Source organism: Triturus cristatus, chromosome 9 (genome assembly GCF_964204655.1).
Source record: "Triturus cristatus chromosome 9, aTriCri1.1, whole genome shotgun sequence".
NCBI lineage: Eukaryota > Metazoa > Chordata > Amphibia > Caudata > Salamandridae > Triturus > Triturus cristatus.
Genome location: NC_140592.1, coordinates 1,149,078,995 through 1,149,105,184, shown reverse-complemented (window position 1 = coordinate 1,149,105,184; position 26,190 = coordinate 1,149,078,995). Strand labels below are relative to the sequence as shown.

The following is a 26,190-nucleotide window of genomic DNA, read 5'->3' as shown; positions in this document are numbered from 1 at the left end:
ATCCATTCCACAACAAACGGAAAAATAAAGTCAGGGGATTAGGGACACGTCTAAAAATGCAATTTATTGCAGCAGTACAAAATGCAAAACAAATCAGTCAGTTTTTTTCTTGGAGTCTACATCTACGTAGCTACGAGTCTACCGGAAGTACAGTGAACCTAAATGTTTCCTTCTCACCAGGTCACTACATCTTGAAATGCAGCATACCATGCCAATATTATTTTGTGTAGCACAGTGAGCACATACCATGCATCATCCAGAAAATGCACACATTCACAATGAGATCTCACCAAGGAGGAAAGCTGAGAACTAGGAGTCTTCCTTGCTAAAACATGTGTCACTGGTTGCTTAGTTTTAGAGAACTCAACTTGTGCACTTCCTGTTTTTGAAAGAATCATTTGCCTGTCTACCTAAACATAATTACAGCCTAAATTCAAGCTGAAATCCAAATGTTGAAAATGTAATGACTATAAATGGCTATAAATTACAAAGTTGCAAGACTTACAAGAACCAAGTTTCTCTTTTGTAGGAAGGACTACCTAAACAAAGTCCATTTACAGCATCACACATAATATTTTAGTCCTAAGAATAAGGCATATTGAAAGTATTGGTCGAAATCCAAATACCTTCTTTGTTAATTTTAAGAACACGAACCTGAATCCAAACGATCCAAGAGTTCTTCAAGATATTATTAATTTTCAAAAGGAAACAGGTGATGGTACACAAAAAATGAGAAAATGTAACTGCTACTGAAGTTAAAAAAACAACAAAGATATGTAAAGTGGACTGGAATTTCTATGTGGCTTTTATAAAAGGGTTTGATACGGTGTGAAGTGCAACATTAAAATACTTAACTGTGGTCTGTGATACACAACTGAAAACACAATTATTGGTTTGTAAAGCACTTAAAACCATCTTTTCAGGGAGGGCATTATTTGTGTATGAATACCCCTACCATAGTTTTAAAATATGATTTAACAAGGTCTATTTTTTCTCCTAGTATAATTTGCTTTCGGCAATGTCAGTAAAATAACTCATTTCTATGCATGGGATTGTGACTGCGAAGACATGCAAGTACTGTAGCTAGAACACACAGTTGGAGGAACCTTTATACAACTTCCATTTAAATTATGCAATTCTGTCTTTGGCAGACCACAAACATGTATGGAGAAGCAGCTTGTGGAATCAAGCTGTGCCAGTTACAAAATGTAAAGACAACACCAGTGGAGCAATGGAAGGTAATCAAGGATTAAAGTTTCTCGTTTTTCTTAGAAATAAGTGGCAACTGGACTAACATGTCACAGCTTGCAGTGATAAGCCTTGACAGGCCACAGTTGGGGAGGATTTGGAGAATGGCTAGTACTGGAGCTGTGGTGCACCTGCTGCACACTCAAGGCTTCACAAAATAGGTCTTTGCCTGGCTTCCAAGATTAAGGAGTGGACTCCCTGATCAGTAACAGGAAGAAAAGTGCTGGAAGAAGTCACCTACATCATCTCCAACAAGGGCAAGCACAGTTGACCAGCTTCACTTAGATTTTAGTGGATTTGACCAGGTGTATTGTGGTAATTGTAGTCCAAAACCCCCAAGAGGCAAATCAGAGCTCTGGCCTGGTGTTGTTGTCCCCCGCAGACCCTCTATACACCTTCCAGAAGAAGTTATGGAACTTTGGGAACTTTTGAACAACTTTTGGGAAAAAGCTCCATAAGAACATCGACCTCAGAGACCAGATTCAAGCTGGTGTTGTTGAACTACGACTCGGTCTGCCTTGCAGGTTTGCCGTGCTGAAAGCTCTAGAGCTCTCGGACATCGACCATGAAGACAAAGACCTCCAGGATTTACCGAGGCATTGCACTGCTGCAGGCTGCCATCGTTGAACTGAAAGCTAGATTGCCGAAGACAACCTCTCAACGTCCAAAGAAAAAGCTCCAAAAAAGTGACTAAGTCAGAAGGTAAAATTTTGACTGGGCGCTACCGTTCATTGTAGCTGACCCGGGCTCCATCGCGGTCGGCTTGAAACTTTAACTTTGTCCCGGTCCAGCATGACCAGATAGCCACAGCTGGCACTTTTCGGCACTAAAAAGCAATTCTTTTATTTAAACTTCAAAAATTCATATCTCCCGTTCTCTACACTGGATTCTTGTTGTTTTGGTGTAATTTTAAAGATAAAAATGTTCTCTATTTTTATAAATAGGTGTTGAATTTTTATTGCGTGTTGTGTCTCACTTACTGTTTTGGTGGCATTAAATGCTTTACACACCTGTTTCCTAAATTAAGCCTGACTGCTCGTCAGCCAAGCTACCAAGGATTGAGCAAGGATTAATCTGAGACTTGACTGGACCTTTTTTGTGATTGTGGTGTTATTATTATCTGTAGGTGCCTACCTGCACCTACTAATAAACCACCTTCCAATAGGTGCCATCTATATCTTGCCTGGGCTGATGTGTCCTTGAGCTGCTTCTCCTTCCCTGAGGAAAAATGTAACTTGCTGGGCAACTATCACATGATGTTTGCAGATTGCAGATTTTGAAGACAAACGTGATTTCATACAAGCAGGCCTATCTGAAGCATTGGTGGGGTCCATGTCACAAACTTCATGTGGGGCTCCTCTCTGATCTTTGGGCAGCACAAGAACCTTATTCAAAACAGAATCATTTGGAAGGTGCTATTGGTGGTTATTGTTACCAATGCCATTGTGAATATATAACAAAATAAAGGCCTGCTTTTGTAATATATAAATATATTTTGCAGCTTGATTCCTGAATAGTGATGGACCTGTGACAAACTGCCCCAGCTGCCCACTCCCAGTGACAGTTCTGCTTATAAAGAAATAGTATCCCGATATCCTCAGCGGCTATTGCCGTATGATGTCCTCTTCAAAGTGAAACCTTTGTTTGGCCTATCTGATGAACACCTCCTCAGCTTTGTGCTTTTCAGACCCAAGTCAGAGGCGCGTGTCCCAGCTGTGTTTCACAGGCGTGTTCTGGAGGCTCCTGGATGCCATCACTGCAACAACTTCTGGGGAGTGCGGTCGGAGGTATTTGTTGGGACATTGAGGTAAAAGTTGAGCACAGCTTCCAATAGAGGAAATCCTGAGATAGTTTAGTATGGCAGTTGTTTGTAGTTGGCAAGAGCTTGTTTTTTATGGAGACATGATGGGGAGTGACCGTTTTTAAGCATACATCGTCAGCTGCAGCCACTGAAAGAAGGAACATAGAGAGGTTACTTACAGGCACGTTAGAAACAATACTGTGATTATGATATGGTGTGTCGACAACTTACATAATGATTTACAAAGTCCTTTCAGTACATAGTAGAAACCAACCTGTGGTTACACAACTACGGGTAGGTAGTTTAGCAAATTTCCCAATTTTTGGCATTTGCAAAATGTTCTGTTTTGACCTTGCCTCATAGAAATTTTGTGACAGTATTAAGAAAGAATTTTCAGCACACTACGATGTTATTTTTATTCTAATAGAACCCAGTCAAGATGGAAAATCTATGCAGACACTTTTCACTGTAAGGTTACCTTTTAGGAGATACATTTTTGCAAAAGTGCATAAAGTGGAAAAGCGAGAATACTTTGCAACATATGAAGGTTTTACATAGATTTTTGAAAAGGTACGGTATTGATGGCACCATACTAATCCTATGAATAAAAATTCTGCTAGAAAAACAGACATTTGAGGTGAACAGATTAGGAATGTCTGTAGAATAGAGTATTCCATATAAACGAGCTGCTCCCCACCTAAAACTTGGGAACTACCCAGGGTTCCTAGATATTTTATATATGTGTGTGTGTGTATATGTCTGTGTGTGTATATATATATATATCCAACATCCAGGAAGCACCCAAGAGAGAGACCACAGGAAGCAAATAAAGTCAATTTCTTTATTGATCGTCAACTGGCCAGCAGTCACCACATCAGGATTAGGCACCAAATTGATAGCCAGACGCGTTTCAGGATTATTTCCTTTCTTCAGTGGCTCGTAAAAAGTAGTAAAAAGTCGCACTGCTCACGCTCGATTTAAATTCAAATCACCCGCCCCCGTGGGCGTGGCTGTCACCACAGCCTTATGGTGGTTGTAGTCCGTTTCAAATGTTACCCCAGTGGGTGTTTTTTCGCACTGCACATATTACCCCAGTGGGTGCGCTTTCACTTCTCCATCTTTGCAGCAAATAATAGAATCCCATGTGGGTTGGTGCAGCGCAAAAAAATACCCACTGGGGTAACATTTGAAACGGACTACAACCACCATAAGGCTGTGGCTATTAATTTTGGTGCCTAATCCTGGTGTGGTGACTGTTGGCCAGTTGACGATGAATAAAGAAATTGACTTTATTTGCTTCCTGTGGTCTCTCTCTTGGGTGCTTCCTGGATGTTGGATATATACGGCTTTGCACAACCGCTGAGAGAGACCCACTGCTGTTTTGCGGGTCCGGTTTAGCTTTAACCGACAGCTAGACGCATCGGGAGGAAGACCTGTGAGGTTGCATTTCAGGGCTGCAGCCTGCATGAAGTTTGGATCGACTGCTACAAAGCATGGCAGACACAGCGCTTTGTATTTTGCACCAACCCACATGGGATTCTATTATTTGCTGCAAAGATGGAGAAGTGAAAGCGCACCCACTGGGGTAATATGTGCAGCGCGAAAAAACACCCACTGGGGTAACATTTGAAACGGACTACAACCACCATAAGGCTGTGGTGACAGCCACGCCCACGGGGGCGGGTGATTTGAATTTAAATCGAGCGTGAGCAGTGCGACTTTTTACGAGCCACTGAACAAAGGAAATAATCCTGAAACGCGTCTGGCTGTCAATTTGGTGCCTGCTGTCCAGTTGACGATCAATAAAGAAATTGACTTTATTGGCTTCCTGTGGTCTCTCTCATGGGTGCATCCTGGATTTTGGGGATATATATATATATATATTTATTTTTTACACACACATATATATGGATGTTGCTCAGAATGCAATAGTTCCCTGCTCTTTTTTACATAATGTATGCTGCACTCTAAGCCTGCAAGGGCAGTGTGTTAAGATATACATATATAGATTTATATACATTATGCAGTGGCATTCACCCAATGCGTAGTTATAGTTAGGTCTGCATTTCCACAGGAAGATTGTTTTTTGTATTCCTAATACTTTTGGTGCCGTTTGACGAATTGTGATGAAACTTTAAAAAAAAAAAAGGAATTGCTTATCCATCTATTCTTCTTCTAGGAAAGTTTCAAGGTGATCAGTCAAACTTGACAGGAAGCTAGATCTTGGTCCTGAAAGCATGCTTTTACTGATATGGTATATATCTGTTCAGTAGTTTTGGAGAAATTAAGGATCAAAACTTTTTGTATATTTGAACGGTTGGGTTTGAGGGCTCTTGTGAGAGTCACTAGAACCCAATTTCTAAAAATAGAGCACTCTGATGGGCCTACAGGGCTTTTTATTCCCTTGGGCTTCCTCTCTTCCACACGATTAAGCTCATGTGGGACCAAGTGCTCTGATTGGCTCTCTGCAACATGAGAAAAAATGATGCAAGCAGCCAATACACTCTGGGACTTAGTCCCTTGTCCTGAAATTATGAAAAAAACTCAAGATAAGGGGTCAGGGTAAAGATACCCCACCCCTCTAGCCCTTGTGGGGGGCAGGCAAGGGATCCCAAAGTGACCCCCTTTGGGGCCAAAATATGTTTTGCTTTTTTTTAAGCTGTGATCCTGCTGGAGTTCTACTGGACTCTCATGGGATCACAACATAAAAAAAAATATATGAAAACGTCACCCAGATTTTTAAAAATAGTAATTTCAGCCCCATGGTGGGCAAGGGCCCAGCTGTCTTTATTTTACAATATCTGGGGAGGGAGGTGTAAGTGAGGGCCCCCCTCCCTAAGCCACTCCAGGCCCCAGGTACCCCATCTGCTGGGGGCAAACTAGACATCAAAGAAGAGGTAGGCATGTGTCCCCCCCTCCCTAAGCCCTATTGAGTCTTGTGGACCCCATTCCCCAGGGCCAAAAATTAAATTATTTATGGGGGTGGGGGCATGCGGACCCCTCCCCAAGCTACTAATGGGCTTTGGGGACCCCATCCCCCGGATTACATTAAAAACAGGAGAACAGGGTATGTGGACCCCCTCTTCGAGCCACTAATGAGCCCAAGGGATCCCATCACCGTGAAGCTGATTATTAAAAACAGTGGAGGGGGGCCCTCCCTCCCTAAGCCTGAAATCGTGGTTGCAACCCAATCCTGGCTAAATGACTGTGTCCCAGGGAGTCCACCCCTGTGATACAGGAGTTTCCTTTCCCAGAGGAGCGTGGGCAGGGAAAGTATTTCTGCTTCCAACCGGAGGGTCCCCGCTCTTGCAGGCAGGGAAACTCAGATCCTAGCTTGGAGCTCTATCCTCTTCAACTGAAGTGCAAGGCCCTCTTGTAGTTGCAGATCTTTTTTTATAATTGATGCTTCTCTAATGCTTGTGGTAACTAATAAGTCAATACAAGAACTGGACGAAGCATAGTCAGAAAACAGCAGAGATTTGAACCATTGCTTCATTGTTCATTCTGCAGGCAACATAACCACTGAAGATGACTCTAAAGGCCCACATTGGTTTTGATCTGTTTATTGAAAGTTTTGTTCTTTATGTTCCATTATGCATACTGTGTACTGATGACCAACAGCTTGGCCGCTCATTACACTGTAGAATACAGGAAAATGTGTAAAACAACCAGAATAGCACAGTGGCCATATTGTGTAGATACAACTTAGTAATAAAAGGGCTCTAACAATCCCACATATCAAGGCATACATAAAATATAGGTGCAGTAGTAGCATATACGTCAACTAGAAGTGTGTGTGTATATATATATATTCCTCCAAACGTTTTCCCGTCAAAGACACAAAAACGTGGCGCACACTCTCGACAATCTTTACAAATTTCTTTTATTCCGCTCCAAGGGCAGACAAACGCGTTTCGGCCATGCTGGACTTTGTCACAAAAAAAAAAGAAAAAAAAAAAAAGTGTATATATATATATATATATATATATATATATATTTTATTATTCACATTGAAATCAGGAGAACAACAATACGGCAATGAAATGAGCAGAGCAAAAAATGGGCGAAAGGAAGGGGGGAATTACAGAAGGAAGGGAGGGGTACGGGAGAGAGGAGAAGCACATTGTTACAGTAGGGTAATGTAGTATATTAGTATCATAAGGCAACTAAGTTACATTACATCAAATCAAGGTATATAGGGGGCTAAAGACTGAAAGGATTACAATAGTGTATACTGACCAGGAATAGAAGTATAGGAGGGCGCAAATAGTCAATGCCCTATTGAGCAGAGTTCAGTGGCTTTCCGTGTAGAAATTATAGCTAATTAAAAGGAGGTAATAGGGGACTGGAGGGCTCTTGGTGGACCTCGACAGAGCTGTCTTCTGACGGGGAAGGGGAGAGGTCCCTTTAGCGCAAAAAAGTAAAAAAGGGGCCAATATATCTCTGGGCGGGAGCGTAGGGGCATCAGCTCCCAAAAATGTTGTTACTGACAACATGAAACATCTCGGAGCCAAGCATGAGTTGTTGGGGCAGGGTGGCAGCCCCAGTTCAAGGCGACGAACCTCTCAGCCATAAGCAGCAGCATGGCGTTGAGCCAGCGAGTACATGCCGGAACATCTCTGACACAGCCCTAGAGGCCCACTCGTGGACAACAAGAGGACGAGTGTCCAGTGATGGCATGGATGATAAAGAACACCTCCTCCCATAAGGCCGCATTAGACGGCAAAACCAGGCCAAGTGTATGAGTGTAGCTTGTGGAGAATTAGATCGACGGAAAGGTAAAATTAAGGTGCGGCATGTAGCGTGGAGTTGATAGTATAGAAGGGTGTCCCATGCTGTGGGAGTCGTAAGTTCTTGGCTATCGAAAGTTCTAATGCAATCAGGCCACGCTCTCAAGCAAGCAACCTGGCTCCGGAATCTTGCAAAGGTGGCAGATGGGGATTGCGCCCCAGGGGTACGGAAAGGACATAAAGGAATGGGAGTCCTGCATACCTCCGCAACCCATTCCATGCCCAGCGCACGTAATCCAGTGTCTAATTTGGCATGTGGCGGCTTGTAAGGAAGGTAAAGAACAGTAGTTAGTGGGCAGGGTGTAGCTTGATCGTTCTCAACAACAATCTGAGGCTGAAATGGTGTAGAGTAAAGCAAATAGTGTAGGTGCTGCGCCTGGGCACAGAGAGCATAAAGCGACATGTCCCGTGCGCCCAAACCACCCTAGTGAAGTGGTAAGGTGAGGAGTTCCTAAGCAGCATAATAAGATTAGAACACAGACTTCGAAGGGAATTGGCTGTGAGGGGTATGGGCACATTAAGAAATAAATAGAGAAATTTCGGTAGAATTATCATTTTTGCTATCGCTATCCTACCTTAGAGCAACAGTGGCAGCGAGACTAAGATGATACCCTGTCCTCTAACCATGAGATAGCTCAACAGTAATTGGCCCTTCATAGATCATCAGGATCACGGCTGAGCCAAATACCTAAATAACGTATTGGATCGGTCACCCACTCCAGTGGGTAGTCCATAGGAAGGGTTGAGTGCCTTCAGTGAGAGAAAATAGTATTGACTTGGCCCAATTGACCTGAATGCCAGAAAAGCTGCCAAATGTTGGACAAAGGGCAGCCCTGGCGAGGGCCACGTGTGACTGGGAATGGATTGGAGAGCATGTCATTGAGGCGTACACGGGCAGTGGGGAGGGTGTACAGTAGTTGTATTTGCTGAAGAAAACGAGGTCTGAAACCATAGCGCACAAGTAGAGTACAGAGATAGGGCCATTGAAGTGAGTCAAACGCCTTAGTGGAGTCGAGCAGAGCAGCTACAGTGGAAACCTGGGGTGCAGATGGTGCATAACTGCAAAGAGGGTACAAAGGTTGTGCAAGGTGGAGCGACCAGGGATAAATCCGGATTGGTCAGGCCTAATAATCTGGGGAAAAAGGAGGCGGCAATTGGCTAATAACTTTGCAAAAAAATGTGTTGGCAACATTAATTATAGAGAGCGGCTTATAGGAATCACAATAGGAGGCAGGTTTATCAGGCTTTAGAATTGTTACGATGACAGCCTCCCTGAGAGAAGGGGGTAGAGAACCCTGATCAAGGGAATCTTCAAACATGGAAAGCACATCTGGGGCCAAGAGCGAAGCATAGTCTTTGTAAAAGGGGGTGGTTAAACCATTCAAACCATGCGCTTTGTCACCCGGAAGACCCCTAATAACCTGTATTAGTTCTTCCACGGTGAACGGTAAATTTAAGTAGGCCCGGGGGGCGCAATCTAGCCATAGTAACTGAATACTGTTTAAGTATACAAGTAAATTGCTTGATGAATGGGCGTAGCAGCGTATATGGTAGCATGAAACAAGATCATTGTGTTGAGTAGTCCAGACGGGGTGGTTTAAGGATTAGAATTGGCATCCTGTTATTCCATCACATATGAGGATGCATGCGGCATTCAGAACATACTGGCAAAGGTCTTCCTGTGGCGGTCACCCTCCCTGTAACAGCGAGCCCACGTGTCCCATTGTAGAAAATTAGTTTCACAGAGCGCCTCTTCAGAGAACTCCACCAGCTTGTCTCTAATGTCCGCCAATTTAGACAAATCTTGGAATTGAAAATGGTGAGCCTCCAAAGCATGAATATCGTGCTCCAAGTGTGCAATCTTCTCACGAATGGCCTTTAGTACACCAGATTGTTTTGCGATGCACGCGCTATGAATAACTACCTTTAGAGTCTCCCAGAGAGTGGAGGGAGAATCTACGGAGCCCACGTTATGAGCGAAGAACTCAACAATTTCTTGGCAAATCTCTTCTCTGAAAACCGCGTTCCGCAGAGCCCCTGGTGGTAAGTGCCAATAGAAGGCGCGAGCAAAAGACTGACGGGGATGATAGGATAAAGTACGTTGCAGATGTGTTACTTTTGTAAGCCAGTCTGAACATCTCGAGAGGTTAGCCAGTAATCTATTCAAGACCATGCGTTGTGGTGAGCAGTGATACAGGTGCCTTATGTATTATTGTGTAGATGCCGCCAAATATCTTGGAGATGATTGTCAAGGATAATTGTATTGAGTGTCAGTGCAACGTTAGGATGAGGTTAATGGGAAATGCCGGAATGATCCAGATGGTCATCAAATACTACATTAAAATCTACTGCCCCATAGAATTGCCCAGGGCTAAGGTCAACAATCAGCCACCAAACCTATAGAAACATTTTTGGATCATCGGTATTGGGGCCATATACTGCAGCCAAGGTTACCAGCTGTCTACATAGGGTATCGGCAAGAAGAACATAGCGCCTTCCAACATCGAAGATGGCACAGCAGAGTTGCCATGGTACACTTTTACGGATGGGAATCGCCACACCACGAGCATAGCCAGAATATAAGGAAGTGTAGGAATCGCCACACCATTTGACACGCAGCCCAGGGGTGGAGGGATGTGTAGGGTGGAGTTCTTGAAGAAAGTAAATGTTGACTTGGTATCTAGCTAAATAGGCAGGAACCAGTCGCGATTTCCTGTAGTCATTTAGCCCCCAAATGTTTCATGTTAAACATTTGGTGGTTGACATGTTGTGTTAAAGAAAGGAGGTGCAGAGTGAGTACTGGGCGGCCCGAAGTGTGTGTGATGTGCAGGAGGGGCAAAAGGAGGGGATTTGCTCTTAGACTAAGTCCAAGATAGGACACCGTGCAGGCACAAATAGCAACAAGGAAAAACAACCCAAATCCACCACCCACTCACTCCAACCCCCTAACATGATTGAGTTTGACAAGCCACGTCATCTCTACGATAAAAACGATTAATATTGGGTTGACATGAGCTCTGTGTATTACATAAAGTTGAATACATTTAAATTTGCATTGCACAGCACATGTTTGGGACCCTCTAGCAAGGCTTCCCACTCCTTGTCTGTGCACTGGCGCGAAAGATCCACTTCCCAGCGCTGACGTAAAGTGAGAAGTTATGGGATATTGTGGAAGCGTGGGGAGTCCGTGAACCAGCATATGAGGTGACTGCCTCTCCCCATAACCTGTAAGTATTGTACTGTTAGGTGAACAGGCAATTCAGTGGTCATGTATCCCCAGTGCGCCAGTGTAGCAATCAGTAAACTATGGAACAGGAATTGACCCAGTGGCAGACTGTCCTCTTTCGTCAGTGCCTCGTACACCATCATGGCGCCATCACTATATAGGTCCCCCAATGTATGTATGCCCGCAGCATGCCATGGTGTCAGTTCTGGTGAGGTTATTGGTCCGAAAGCTCTATATGTGCCCAGTAACTGTAACACTGGAACACAGGGGAGGACATGTCTGGTAAGACGAAGGCATCTACAGTAGCATTTATATGCAACCTTTAGTAGGATGGACTAGGGTATTCACATTTTTGCGCACCAGTGAAAGAGGCATAGAAGAGCTTGCAAGATCCAACCAGGGAAGGATGTGGCTGTGTCCGATAGATGTAACCCTGCTACCCATTTTGCAATCCATTGGATTTGGGCAGCAAGGTAGTAGAGTTCAAAATTTGAGGGCGCTAAACCTCCCTTATCTGCAGGTGAGTCGAGCTTCGCCATTGCCACCCTGCATCTTGACCCGCTCCAAATAAAGTCCCTGTCCTGTTGATCGAACATCTGGACGAATGCTACTGGGATGTGGATAGGTAAATTAGCAAAGAAATATAAGAGATTGGGAAGAACCACCATTTTCAATAGAGCTACTCTCCCTGCCACTGGTAGTGTGCGCCAGAAGGCCATCTGGGTACGTAATGACGTTACCGCCCGAGTGATATTCCCATCATATATGTCAGTCATGGAATGGTATATCCGCACCCCCAGGTATCTGAAGGTATGCTGCTGCCTCTCCAACCGTGACCCTCCTATCATGAAGCAGGGGTTGATAACGTTGGGGAAAAGGGAATAGGCATGATTTTCGTCCAATTGGCAAGTAACCCGGAGATTGCTGTAAAACGTGTCAATTGTGGCAGGGGAGTCATGCATGTCTCTGATGTACACTAGCGTGCGATCTGCATATAATGAAATTACATGTGTCCTATCGCCTAAAGGAATGCCCTACTGTCCACCCTGGTGTCGCAATCCAGTGTTAGTGGTTCAATCTCCAGAGAGAATAGCAGGGGGATAGTGGGCAATCCTGTCTCATCCCCCAATGAGGGGGAATGGCCTCTAACAGAAGGTCCCGTCTTGACCCTGATTAGAGGGTCAGTGTATAATAGTTTCCCCAGGCAAAGGAAAAAACTGCCTAAACCATATCGAGTCAGCGCAGCAAACAGGTAACCCCACTCCAGGGAGTCAAAGACTTTTCTCAAGGTCCAAGATCAGAGGCCACGCAGAGGAGGCATAGGTTAGGACCTGAAAAAAGCTTAGTAAGTTCAGAGAGGTGCTGTGTGTTTGTAATCCATTTTGATCCGGGTGAACCAAAACCAGGACCAAAGGGGCTAGACAGTCTACAAGTACCTTCGTCAATATCTTGTAGTCAGTATTGAGCAATGTCAGTGGTTTGTAAAAACCAACTAGCTCTGGGTCTCTGAGCTTTGGCAAGGAGATGACGGTCACTTCCCTTTGGGAGTCAGAAAGTACTCCTATGGTGAGGGCCTCCTCACATACAACAACCAACCAAGAGGCCAGCTGAGTTGGCTGTACGGCTCGTACAGCTCTGCTGGTAGTCCGTCAGGTCCTGGGGACTTACCATTTGCCAGTGCCTTGATCGCATTTTGAATCTTGTCTAATTCCATTTGCTGATCATGGGTAATACAGGGTACGGTGATGTTGGTAAAGAATACAGAGTATGCATTCGTGTTAGTTTCCTCAAGAGATTGGTATACCCCAGTGTAGTGTTTTGTCATCTGTTGGTGAATAGTGTGTTGTGTATAGAGAAGGGAGCCTGCCACTGAGCACAGTGCTACTATGTCGTCCAGCTCCATCTAAGGCAGCATGATTTCGTGCTGAGTGAGCAGCATAATTAAGGCAGCGCAATCTGTCCAGCAGTGCAGCATGTTTTTGATGCACCTGCACCAGCGCTCCTGATCTGCTAGGATCATGGGCAGTGTGATTTTCCAAGTCTAGAAGTGTATGGTACAACTTAGAAATATCTTTGGTAAGCATTCATCTCATATTCCCCTGTACACCCACACAATGCCTTTGCAGCGTCACTTTGAAGGTATCCTGCCCGGGTTCCTAAATCGCCATGTATCAACCAATTGCCATTGCTGAAGCCAGTTAGCATTTGCGTATTGGAGGTTGTAGTTGTACGAGGTAATAAGGGAAATTAGAGATCTAAGTTAGTATCAATTACACTAGTAAAATCTCCAATTAGCCACGGTACACCAGTCCACTGAGAAAGCGTGCTCGTTAACTTTTGAAAGAAGGCAGCCTGGTCAGTGTTTGGGGCATAAATAGATCCTGAATGGACAGGTCTGCCATACAGACGTCTCTTCACAAGAAAGTATCATCCCTTTGGATCTGGTAATGTGTCTTCTGAAATAGAAAGGGTCCCAGGTCTGATCTACATTAGCACCCCTCAAGCATAACTGGAATAATTGGTGGCAATGACTTGGCCACACCAGCACCTTTGTAACCTAATGCTTTCTGTGTGTGTGTGTAATATGGGTCTGCTGTAGCAGTGCAATGTGTGTGTAGCTATGTTTTAAGTAGGCGTAGACTAACTTGATGGTGTGTGCATGCCCCTCACATTCCATGTAAGTTTATTAAAGTGGCGTATCGTCCAGTCTTTGGGATCTGCACGAGTCAGTGATGGTGCAATGTCATGCGTCACGCAGAGGCGTAGTGTGTTACGAAGTGTTGATACAGAAAGGGCTGCGACCTGGATCAAATAAATACAAATCATAACAAATCGAACAATAATACCATTAGAGCAGAGGCTGAGTCATTGTCTGCCCAAACAAGTGAAGAGACAAACTCAACAACAGCGAATCAGTCACAGAGCTGAAAGGGGGAAAGCTATGCAGCCAGTAGGTGTACATCCTATATTTTGCAAAGAGATACTTCGGGACCCCATGTCTGTTACAAACCTGTGGCCCCTGTTGGTATTTAGAGACAGATGCTGAGAAGCCGAGGTCATTATCCAGATAATGACCTCGGCTTCTCAGGGTGGCTGCATCGGAAGCCACCCACAGCTTCTGATGCAGCTCGGTGCACTCTGCTCTCCACCTCTAAGTCGCACAGCATGTCCCGCTCTCCACCGCAGAGACCGGACCCAGGCTTCCCCAGTCATGGCCTCGGTTAGTTTACTCCAAATCTGAGGTCCGCCCCTCTGATGAGATGGGCTCCGTGTACCGTCGTTGGTATCCTCTACCGCCTCTCAGTGTTGTAGGCACGGTCTCAGGGGGCCGCAGTAGCGACAGGGAATGTGGGGAAACAGGTTTGGAGGCAAGGATAAATACCTAATTATCGGGGTGAGTGACGGAGCTCGCTTAGAGTGCATCTGCCATGTTGTCTGCCTTAGCCACTCCCCCCATAAACCTAAAGGCCCAATGAGGGTGGATGTATGTGCAGGCATTGCAATTGCCATAAAGAAAGCCGGAGACTCATAAGAGCTTATCCGAATCACCTGTAAAACAGGTAGGGAAATATTATTGGATGTATAAACCATCTTCTGTTCAGTACACATCCAGTGGATATCAATTTTAACCATGGCATGGGTACCCTCTAAACACTCTGAATAAAATGAGATATCATATGGGTGTACCTATAGCCATTTTTAGAAAAGCTGAATCCCAGCATTCATCCAGAATAATATCCCTCACAGAAATTCTAACCAATGGTTGAGTTTACTCGAGAGCAAGGGCCTGGGCAGTCCCTTCTGTTATATGTTAATGCCACAGTGGTAAGAAAAGTGGACGCAAACATCCACTACTCTCCACGGCTGCATTCTGAGGCTATACTGAGCCTGAAAATGAGGTGGACATTCTTTATAACTTTCCAGGGCCACCTCAGGGAAGTTAACTCTCTTGCACAGGTGATGATATGCGTTGCAAAGCTGCATTTACTTTAACCGTCCACATCCCGGCTTCCTCCCCTATTGCTCGTTCAGTCTATGCATGCCTTTGTTAGTGAACGGCACTCCAAGCACTCCACTGTCTTTTGGCTAGGTTAGTGCCTTAGAAATACCATATACATATACAGCTGTGTTTCTGTAGAGCAAGTAGGGCTTGGTTAGAACATCTCCCTTCTTCTCCCTTTCTTCCACCAGCCATCTAACCAAGCAAACCTTCTCATAGCTTGTTGACTGGAAGAGTCAAACACTCTCAACTTCGGTACCAAAGCAGCATATTGTCACTTTGTCAGAGGTTCTGATTTTATGGTTGCCATGCTTCACAGATGCCAAACAGAGAAAGACCATCAGTAAGAATATATAAGTGTATTAAGCCTCATGCCCCTGACGAAGGCCCAAAGTGCTCCCGGATGGTCAAGTAAATCGCTATTCGATTTTTTTTGCATGGTTGACAGTGTTTACAGAATGTGCTATGCAAGAATACTTCGGGTGTTGTTGTGAGGAATGTAGGGGTGTCCCAGATGTATGGCATCAAACTCATGTATGTGTTAAAGCAAATGTGAGGTAGAGAGATGTAATACAGGTACAATTTCATTCGCATATACTTAACATATAATAAAATATATTTACCTCCAACACGTTGAGCTTAATGATGCCATCTCCATCCTTATCAAAAGCGTGGAAGGCCCCTGGGTAGTGGAGAAGTTTATACAAATGATCAATCAGAAACATACAGATGTCAACTGTTTTGCTGCATATATTTCACTAAGCATAATTTGGCATGGCTAGATACTTCAACGGAGCACATATAATTTTGCTTATGTATACTGGTGTGCACATGCCATTGATTATGGGGTGGATGCTTAGCCCAGTTAGTGTCTCAAGTCAGCCATGGTGTGTATGGGTTTGTGCATGCACAGTGCCTACAGACCCTAGTTTGGTAGCACGTGCTACGTAAGGGCATCGAGTCAGAAGCATCTGTCACAGTGCTGTGGCAGGGCTGGAAGAAATTGAAACTTTGAAATCTTTACCCAAAGTTCCCTCAGAAAAACAGGTTTGATGGTGGCCATGGAAGTCCTCTCTTAGGACAGAATTTGAATAGAAAATGATCTGCTGAATTTCTCATATAAGTATTCTGAGCTAATGACTATAACTGTGTCTTGATGTGCACCATTGTTATAGGATACTTTGCTAGACTCTGAACTGACACTCTAAACGCCTGGTGAGGGAACAGTTCATACTGCTGCGGACTGAAGCTGTATTCAAAGGGCTATGACGTGAGTACAGGGTCAATGCTCCAGACTGCTCACACCCATATGTTAGCTTATTGCACAGGAATCACAGCATTGTTTATCTGAAACAGACTGTCTGAAGCATGTGCTCCCAATTACACAAACATGGCGTACACCTCCAATCCTAGCAGCAGGCACCAATCATACCTCAAAATAAGGGGTGTTTAAACAGTCAAATACCAACACCAAATGCACCACTCAAACACTATAAATTGAATTATATACCAATTCTTGAGTAGTTTGTGTCTTTTACAAAAACTCCACTTTTATTTTGCAACAATTAATACACTTAAAAGGTCAAAGTTTTCACAGAACAGCCGGAACAGCCGACGCGTTTCGTCCATCAAAGGACTTCTTCAGGGCTGTAACAGATATATACAAAGATGTGTTGAAAACTTTGTTTAAACTAACAAAAAACATAAGTTGACATTACAAAACCTTATTTCCAAATAACACCTAAGTGTTACCATGCACATATGATACTATTATCTTAAAAAGGCTGCTTAAGCCCTCACAAAACAAAACATGACATACTGAGATTGATCCATTACATAGAAAATTTCATGAGTTTACAAAATGCAGCAACAATTAATATTAAAGAGAAATGCATAAAATCAGTATACATATAATTATCAGCATAAAGTTTGTGATCAAGAGACATTTTTTATGTGTAAGAGCACTTCTCCTACAAAGTCTCAACCCTAATGTGGTTAAAATATCAGACAATACAAGAGAGAAGATGACCAATGGGAAGGGCATGAAAGAAAAGAAGTGATAGCAGCAGTAAATGTGAGAACAGTAAAAAAAGGTGAAATGAGAAAATGAAAAGAAAAATAATAAAAGAATATTAAGAGTTGTGGAGAAGTCACGCAGGAGAAAACAGCCAAATGTTGAAACATCCAAATGTTGGACAAGTATGACGAAAATATGTAATGTCTATACACACCGAGATAGATAAATCAGGGTGACGAAAAAATTGTCTCAATCGTTAGTTCTTGATAAAATGGTTATATCACTGGTACCGATATCCCCGGTGATGAGTTGTAACGTAATGAATCTGAGGAGACAAGTACAATGTATGTACGACCATAGTTAGATAAGATGCCTGATGGTGACATGTATAGGTCAAATATGGTCATATGACCCCGGCAAATAATACTTACTTTATATCTAAAACATCAAAAACACTGTGTTAAATCCAGAAAATCTATGGAAAGGCACGTATCCAGGTTCGGACCAGCAAATGATGGTCGATCAAATTCAAGTGATATTCAATCAGTTTAGGCTTATGTAGTCAAAGGAAGATACCTACAACGAAAGATGGGAAAAATGTATACATCCCCACGTGACCATAAAGACAAAAAAATGACAATGAACATTGAAGAAACTATTATCAATTTCGAAGGTATACATATGCTCTGAGCAATGGGAGGGAGAAAGGAAGGGATAGAGCAATAAAAGGACATTCCTAATGCTGAAAACGCCACCTTTATACCGTCCATAGGATGTTAAATGTAAAAAATAGCGGTCCCAGTATCGCGGCCGCCATCTTGGAATGGTAAACGATACTTATGTTAGTATATCCATGATCAAAAGGTCCTATTGTTAAGCTACACCTCACGCCTTGTCTCGTGGACATATAAACAAAAACGATGGAGGCACAAGAGGGAATAGCTTACACATATCACCCACACGTTCATTTGTCCATATATAACGTCTAGTAAACGCACTATCACCGGCTGGGGTTATGTCAAACATCATGACATGATGCAGATTGGGAAGACGTTCCTAGTCTGTATCTAACCAAATACACAACAAAGTTCGTGTGTCCATTCGAAAAAACGTATGCTCGACTATGGCTGGTAAGCCATCAGCCGGACGTAACTCTTAATGAAAAAATAAAGACATAAGTCCTAAGCCATCATGTAATTGACTAATTCGTAAATAAATAGAGTATCTCATGAGAAATTTGAACGCTTACCAGATTCCGTATCTTCAAGAGGCGGGTCCAGCATCCACCCAACCAGTCAAGTGGCCGTAAGCTCTCCCACGAGGGGGTTCCATATATATAGGCCATGTACTTAGGCAAAATTGAACGCACCTGGTTGATCCAAATTTTCATTCAAAGGTTGCTGGGCAACGGAGATAACAGAAAAGTCACCAATGTCATAGGCGCCATCTTAGAGATGCCGAGACATAATGAAAGGGGATCTGTATACTCCGTAGATGTTTAAAAAATGTTCTAACAACACAGATACATACTCTAACAGGAAGGTTCTTCTTGAAAACCACAATTCAAACATAGCGAACGTACCTCCAGATTTTTTGCTACCTGATATTCATCTGCACGCCTACTTGGCACTTACTATTTGGACCCCCATATGGGGTTTTTCTCGTCCTTTAATACAACTCCCTCTACACCCCTTTTGTTGACGCTTTATTATCTGTCCCTACAAGAACCCACTTTACCTTTCCTCTTGTGAGGGTTATCTTTCTTTGTTTCGTCGCTCACACGGGGATGGGTTACTCTGATCAATCTGATTCAGACCCCTCCGATGTACACACAGATATGTTTTTGTTACCAGGCAACCCATATCGTTATACACTGTCCATGACACATTTAACTCAGCACCTTTATGAACCCCCCTCTTAATATATGAGGTGCTGCCCTTATCGCCTTGGGTGGATCTGAAGAGATATCTAGTTTTATACTTCTTTTATGCCGACCTTATTATTTTTTCTTTGACCCCTCTGTTGTATACATATTTTTGATAGTAAGCATCGTGCATTATTATACACTTGTCGTTACGTGATTTCTCGGTAATTTCGGGGATGCACCTCCGCCTCTCGTATTAGGTGATACGATCTGTTCCATTTTTGACACGGCCATATCTAGGGGACAAGGAGGGACGTCTCAACACGGGCTATTCAATAATCTGAAGGGACCTACTGGTCATTCCAAGATGGCGTCACAAAGTTAGGGATTTTTGTAGTTAGGTCGACAGACCTTTCCGTTTATTTTTAACACGAGTGATTACTCACTTTTTTCTTTTTTCTTTCCAATCTCTCCCCATAAACTTACACCCATGGATTTTACTATTGAGCTAATATTGTCTATGATACCGCGCGTTGTTGTTTGTCTTAATAGAGACTTCCCTTTATTGTCTAGTTGTCACACTGGAGGTACGTTCGCTATGTTTGAATTGTGGTTTTCAAGAAGAACCTTCCTGTTAGAGTATGTATCTGTGTTGTTAGAACATTTTTTAAACATCTACGGAGTATACAGATCCCCTTTCATTATGTCTCGGCATCTCTAAGATGGCGCCTATGACATTGGTGACTTTTCTGTTATCTCCGTTGCCCAGCAACCTTTGAATGAAAATTTGGATCAACCAGGTGCGTTCAATTTTGCCTAAGTACATGGCCTATATATATGGAACCCCCTCGTGGGAGAGCTTACGGCCACTTGACTGGTTGGGTGGATGCTGGACCCGCCTCTTGAAGATACGGAATCTGGTAAGCGTTCAAATTTCTCATGAGATACTCTATTTATTTACGAATTAGTCAATTACATGATGGCTTAGGACTTATGTCTTTATTTTTTCATTAAGAGTTACGTCCGGCTGATGGCTTACCAGCCATAGTCGAGCATACGTTTTTTCGAATGGACACACGAACTTTGTTGTGTATTTGGTTAGATACAGACTAAGAACGTCTTCCCAATCTGCATCATGTCATGATGTTTGACATAACCCCAGCCGGTGATAGTGCGTTTACTAGACGTTATATATGGACAAATGAACGTGTGGGTGATATGTGTAAGCTATTCCCTCTTGTGCCTCCATCGTTTTTGTTTATATGTCCACGAGACAAGGCGTGAGGTGTAGCTTAACAATAGGACCTTTTGATCATGGATATACTAACATAAGTATCGTTTACCATTCCAAGATGGCGGCCGCGATACTGGGACCGCTATTTTTTACATTTAACATCCTATGGACGGTATAAAGGTGGCGTTTTCAGCATTAGGAATGTCCTTTTATTGCTCTATCCCTTCCTTTCTCCCTCCCATTGCTCAGAGCATATGTATACCTTCGAAATTGATAATAGTTTCTTCAATGTTCATTGTCATTTTTTTGTCTTTATGGTCACGTGGGGATGTATACATTTTTCCCATCTTTCGTTGTAGGTATCTTCCTTTGACTACATAAGCCTAAACTGATTGAATATCACTTGAATTTGATCGACCATCATTTGCTGGTCCGAACCTGGATACGTGCCTTTCCATAGATTTTCTGGATTTAACACAGTGTTTTTGATGTTTTAGATATAAAGTAAGTATTATTTGCCGGGGTCATATGACCATATTTGACCTATACATGTCACCATCAGGCATCTTATCTAACTATGGTCGTACATACATTGTACTTGTCTCCTCAGATTCATTACGTTACAACTCATCACCGGGGATATCGGTACCAGTGATATAACCATTTTATCAAGAACTAACGATTGAGACAATTTTTTCGTCACCCTGATTTATCTATCTCGGTGTGTATAGACATTACATATTTTCGTCATACTTGTCCAACATTTGGATGTTTCAACATTTGGCTGTTTTCTCCTGCGTGACTTCTCCACAACTCTTAATATTCTTTTATTATTTTTCTTTTCATTTTCTCATTTCACCTTTTTTTACTGTTCTCACATTTACTGCTGCTATCACTTCTTTTCTTTCATGCCCTTCCCATTGGTCATCTTCTCTCTTGTATTGTCTGATATTTTAACCACATTAGGGTTGAGACTTTGTAGGAGAAGTGCTCTTACACATAAAAAATGTCTCTTGATCACAAACTTTATGCTGATAATTATATGTATACTGATTTTATGCATTTCTCTTTAATATTAATTGTTGCTGCATTTTGTAAACTCATGAAATTTTCTATGTAATGGATCAATCTCAGTATGTCATGTTTTGTTTTGTGAGGGCTTAAGCAGCCTTTTTAAGATAATAGTATCATATGTGCATGGTAACACTTAGGTGTTATTTGGAAATAAGGTTTTGTAATGTCAACTTATGTTTTTTGTTAGTTTAAACAAAGTTTTCAACACATCTTTGTATATATCTGTTACAGCCCTGAAGAAGTCCTTTGATGGACGAAACGCGTCGGCTGTTCCGGCTGTTCTGTGAAAACTTTGACCTTTTAAGTGTATTAATTGTTGCAAAATAAAAGTGGAGTTTTTGTAAAAGACACAAACTACTCAAGAATTGGTATATAATTCAATTTATAGTGTTTGAGTGGTGCATTTGGTGTTGGTATTTGTACATATATTTTCCAGTTTTTTTGGAACGACATTGTGCTGGCGGGTGTCGACCAAATTTGCACACTTGCGGTGATTCTATTATATCACCATAACTGATATGGGGTAATTTCCAAGACCGGTGCTGTTCTAGAGGGCCACCGCTAGCTTTGTGTTTGGTTCTATGTGTTTAAACAGTCATTTTAAATATATGCACTTTAAAAGAAACCAACTGTCCTTGACTGAGGTGAGCTAATTGTATCACTAGACATTGCGCAGCTAGACTATGAGGCTCATTACGAGTTTGGCGGTGCAGGAGTGGGGCAGTTCACCACCGTCCCGCTCCCGCACCGTCAAACCCGAACGCTGCTCATCCGTCAAAATACGATACAAATCATTGTCTGGCGGGTGGGCAGCATGGGGTCCCACGGTGGTGCAGTAAAAAGGCTCAATGAGCCTTTAATACTGCCATGGCGTACGACCGCTACAGCATGTTCAAGGATGGCATGGACTGTAAAGTCCATGCTGTGCTGGAACTGGAGTGGTGCTTGCACACGGTAGGGCACAACATGTGCCCCCCTGCATGCACCTTCCTGCATGAGGGTAAGGGGGGCCCTGTAGGGCCGCCTTCGTTTCCCCACTGCCAACTTGTATATGGCAGTGCTGACCGCCATGTAATGCTGGCAGTCGGAAAACTCTAAATATGCATGGTGGTGCCGCAGCAGCACCGCCAGCATATTCTGAGCCCCTGACCAACGTGCCACCACCAGAGAACGAGGATCCCTGGCAGATGTAGAGGTCACAAGGTGGCCCAACCGCCAAACCTATAAAACGTCAGTCGGACCACCAGTGCGGCGGTGACTGAACCTCCACCACCTCCCCCCAGGAGTCTGATAGTCCATGTACCCCCAGACTCATAATAAGGCCCTATATTAAGTGTGGTTTTCACTTGTCTAGCCAAGAAGCTCACTGACTGGCTAAAACATTCTTGAGGCAATGCGAGATGCCAAGACTGTCTACTTGAATGCATCAAGCCAGTTCCTTAAATGTGCAGCGTGTACTTAGATGTAATGCCTACAATTCTCTCCTCATGCTCCCCACAATGTTGCTGTTGTTTAGTACCTGTGAGGGGACTAACTACCCACCTGAGTCCAACTCATTTCACCACGGTCACTAATTAACTAATCACCACATGATTCTGACGGGCAGATGTATCAACACTCTGTGCCACCGCAAAGGGGCACAAAGTGTTTACAAAATATTTACTTTCACGCACAAAAAGTTGCCTTCAATTTAGTACAAACAGTGTTTTGCGCTCCTTTAGGTCAAGAGTGTGTTCTATAGGTGTTACTTGGGTGTTTCTACGCTACCACCCATGGTTGTTGACAAAAAGTCATATCTATAAGTGTTTCAGACACGGCCTTGAAACAGACAATAGGTAGGAAAAATGTATACATTTCAATCACTGGAGCTGTGCTGCACTGTACAGAACACATCCGAGTGAAATGTTAAAAAAAGTGTCCAATAAATCGACCCCTTAGTTTGTTTTTTGCACAAACAGTGGCCTGGCGGTGAAAGGGTCTTGAATAAGGTGCCAATTCAATATATACAGAACAGAATCCCACAACCATTCAAATCATTGATCTGCTAGCCACAGACTGAACACAGAATGATTTTAGTGGATGCTTCCCACCCGAAAATTAAAGCTGGTGATGGTTGTTTGCTGAGAAAAGTGGTATAGGTTGTGATTTGCCTTAATTTGACTAGAGTGGTGGTATGCCAAGGCGTATGCATTGTGCTTCTCCTGGGTCTTATGTCTTGTATGCCTGTGAAGTTACCTGTGTTGCATTCTATTGGTATCAGCTGGGATTCAACAGAAGCCACCTGAAGATTGAACAAATAACATCTAGTTCCTGGCTCGTCTTATGCATAGTAATAAATGAATGCTACTTGAATAAATGCCTTTACTAGAACCCGCCTGCATCCAGTCACCTTCTCCCTTGGCTACCAATGTACTTTACCACTTTAAATAAGACCGCTAGAGGAGGAATTGTCATATCTTAAGAAACTTACTGAACATCCCTTCCAGCCTCATGAAGCAGCCGATGAAACTGTCAAAGTCGATGTTCATGTGTCTGTCGGCATAGCGCATAGTGATGATGTCATAAAGCTGGTTATTCAGGTGGAACCCTAGGGGCAGAAAGAAATCAGACATAAGGGCAGTTGTTTTTCCTTGTTGTGAATACAAATATTTATTTACAGGATACCTTTGAAGTAGCTCATGTGTGAAGCCCTACGCCAGCATTTGGATGAATGTTCCTGGAACTTCACATGGTAGACACATGCCACTTATATTTGTAGACTAGTGTGTGCTGGAAAGACTAGAGTGAAAGGGGATGCTTTAATGTGTATTTTGTGTATTCTGAGCACGGTTCATAACATGTACTCTGCTAAAGAGAAGCACATGTACATAATAAATCCTTACTTTGAAGTTAACTTACCTGTCATACTACAGGGTGAGTAGGTGATGTGACATATCTGTCATACCCTAGAGTGATCTGTTGATATTTAACTTTCACTTGCCCCTTTATCCCTCCTCCAGGAAATCTGAACCCATCCTTGATTAAAAACTGTAGTCCCAGGTATAAGCTTATCTACATGTAACTATATTTAATAAACAATTGATCACTGCAGTAGCTCATGGCATTACACAAAACCTACAACTCACAGAATAATTTCAAGATACTTCATCTGAGATGTTTCACCATCCTGGAGCACAACTGAGAAGGTGTGTAAATTCAAAGGAAATGGAATTAAAAAACACACACATCCAATGGTGTTAGGCATTTGAATCACTGCATGCCCTGGATATCAAACAACCACTAAATGTTTTTATGTTCTGTATTTATCTAGCGATCCACATCTGCCAAGTATAAAAGTGACCTCATTGTAGAATGTGGCACACTACAAAACAACTCATTCAGTGGTGAGCATTGTCCTTTGCATATCTCACCTTATCTAACATCAAATCTCAATCACATACTAATGTTGTTATATTGTTTTTTCACTGCAGTATCATCAATAACGCAGCCTGTGCTATGCCTCAGATCTCTGTTATGCCATCTTCCCAATCCAGTTGACGGGGTCTGTCTGCTTTGCACAGCTGTCTTCTTTTAATGCAGTTTCTGCCTTTCCTCTCTTTCTCCATCATCCATCCAGTTCACTTTCTCACCTATAATCTAAAACTCCATTTGAATCCCCTGCTCAAGTGTAAATACGTTTTATTGTATGTGATTAATAAAAACCATTTAATTAAAAAAAAAAAATAATTTTAAAAGATGCTGTTGTTTAGAAAAAGTGCATGCTGAGGTAGTAAAGTGGTAAATGTTCAATCATAGCAAGTTACTGGAAACTGACCAACCAAATGCTATGTCACTTATTGAGGTCGATCAGTTCAGCTTTGCTCCTATTTATATAATTATAAAGGCATTATGTTTAAATAACACCATATTACAAATTGTTAATAAAGCACTATATAGTTTAGGTAGCAGCATGTTGCAAATTATCCAGTTCATCATCATATGATAAATTTGGTGAATGTGTTAATTAAAACACCTTCAGTAGTATTAAAACAGTGTAATACTGCCTCGTATACCCAGAGTCTTAAAGGATGAAATTAAGAAAGTTCTCCGTTCCAAAGCAAATTTTGGGCAACTTCAAACTAAGGCCAAGATTTTCACAAAAGCCACGAAAAGCATCGCAGAAGCCAAAAATGCTGCTGCGTTGTGTGACAGGGAGGGAGCAGGAGATCACCATATCTACAGAGATATGGTTCTCTCCTCCCCTCTCCCTAGCGCCGACGCTGATTTCAGCTGCCATGCGCCAGGCACACACCTTAGCGCCATAGTGGTAGGGTGCATGTCTGACTCTGCCATAGGTTTTGTACAGGAAGGGTAACCTTCCTGTATAAAATACTATGGCTAGACAGACTTTAAAATGTTTCCTAATTTGCATGTGTGCTGCACAGTGCATCACGCATGCAAATTCGGAAATGAAAAAATAAATAAAAGCATTTCTCCTCTAAATGCCTGCTCTGAAATGACATTAACCTTTGGCGCTCAACCCTGTCTACTATTGTTTGTAGATAGAGTTTTACGTCAAAAGGCAAGGGTGGTAGCATGGGAACACCCATGTACTACCATGCATGTAACAACCCTTTGACGCAGAATCTTACGCCTCCTTGATGCAGCCATAACAAAGGGAGATATATTATCATTTCTCCTTGGTTTCCCTACTTTCTTTCTTTTTTGTTTTAATTAGTGCAAACTTGACCCGAAGGTATCCGGTATCAGAGTACTTTACATGAGCACCAGATGCGTTACAGATTGACACATTCATTTTTGTTAGGCACAGGGAGATTGAGTGATTTGCACAGAATCACAGGATGTTGAGCGCCCCTGCCGAGACTCGAATGCAGTTCCCCAGCTTCGAGATCGACGACTCTAGCCATTCGGCCACATCCTCTCCCCTCTTTGCATG

General features: G+C 42.8%; 1 protein-coding gene across 8 annotated transcripts in view; it reads right to left on the bottom strand.

The window, feature by feature from the left end:
- Positions 1 to 45: 45 nt before the first annotated feature.
- CAPN3 (calpain 3) overlaps positions 46 to 26,190 on the bottom strand; it is a 496,647-nt gene continuing 470,502 nt past the window's right edge. For all 8 annotated transcript variants that reach the window (XM_085627100.1, XM_085627104.1, XM_085627105.1 and 5 more), the window contains 3 exons: positions 23,725 to 23,841; positions 15,689 to 15,747; positions 46 to 3,197 (listed from right to left, as the gene is read on the bottom strand). In XM_085627100.1, the coding sequence (XP_085483226.1) occupies positions 3,171 to 3,197; positions 15,689 to 15,747; positions 23,725 to 23,841 (203 nt within the window). In that variant the 3' untranslated portion in view covers positions 46 to 3,170. The remainder of the gene's footprint in view (positions 3,198 to 15,688; positions 15,748 to 23,724; positions 23,842 to 26,190) is intronic.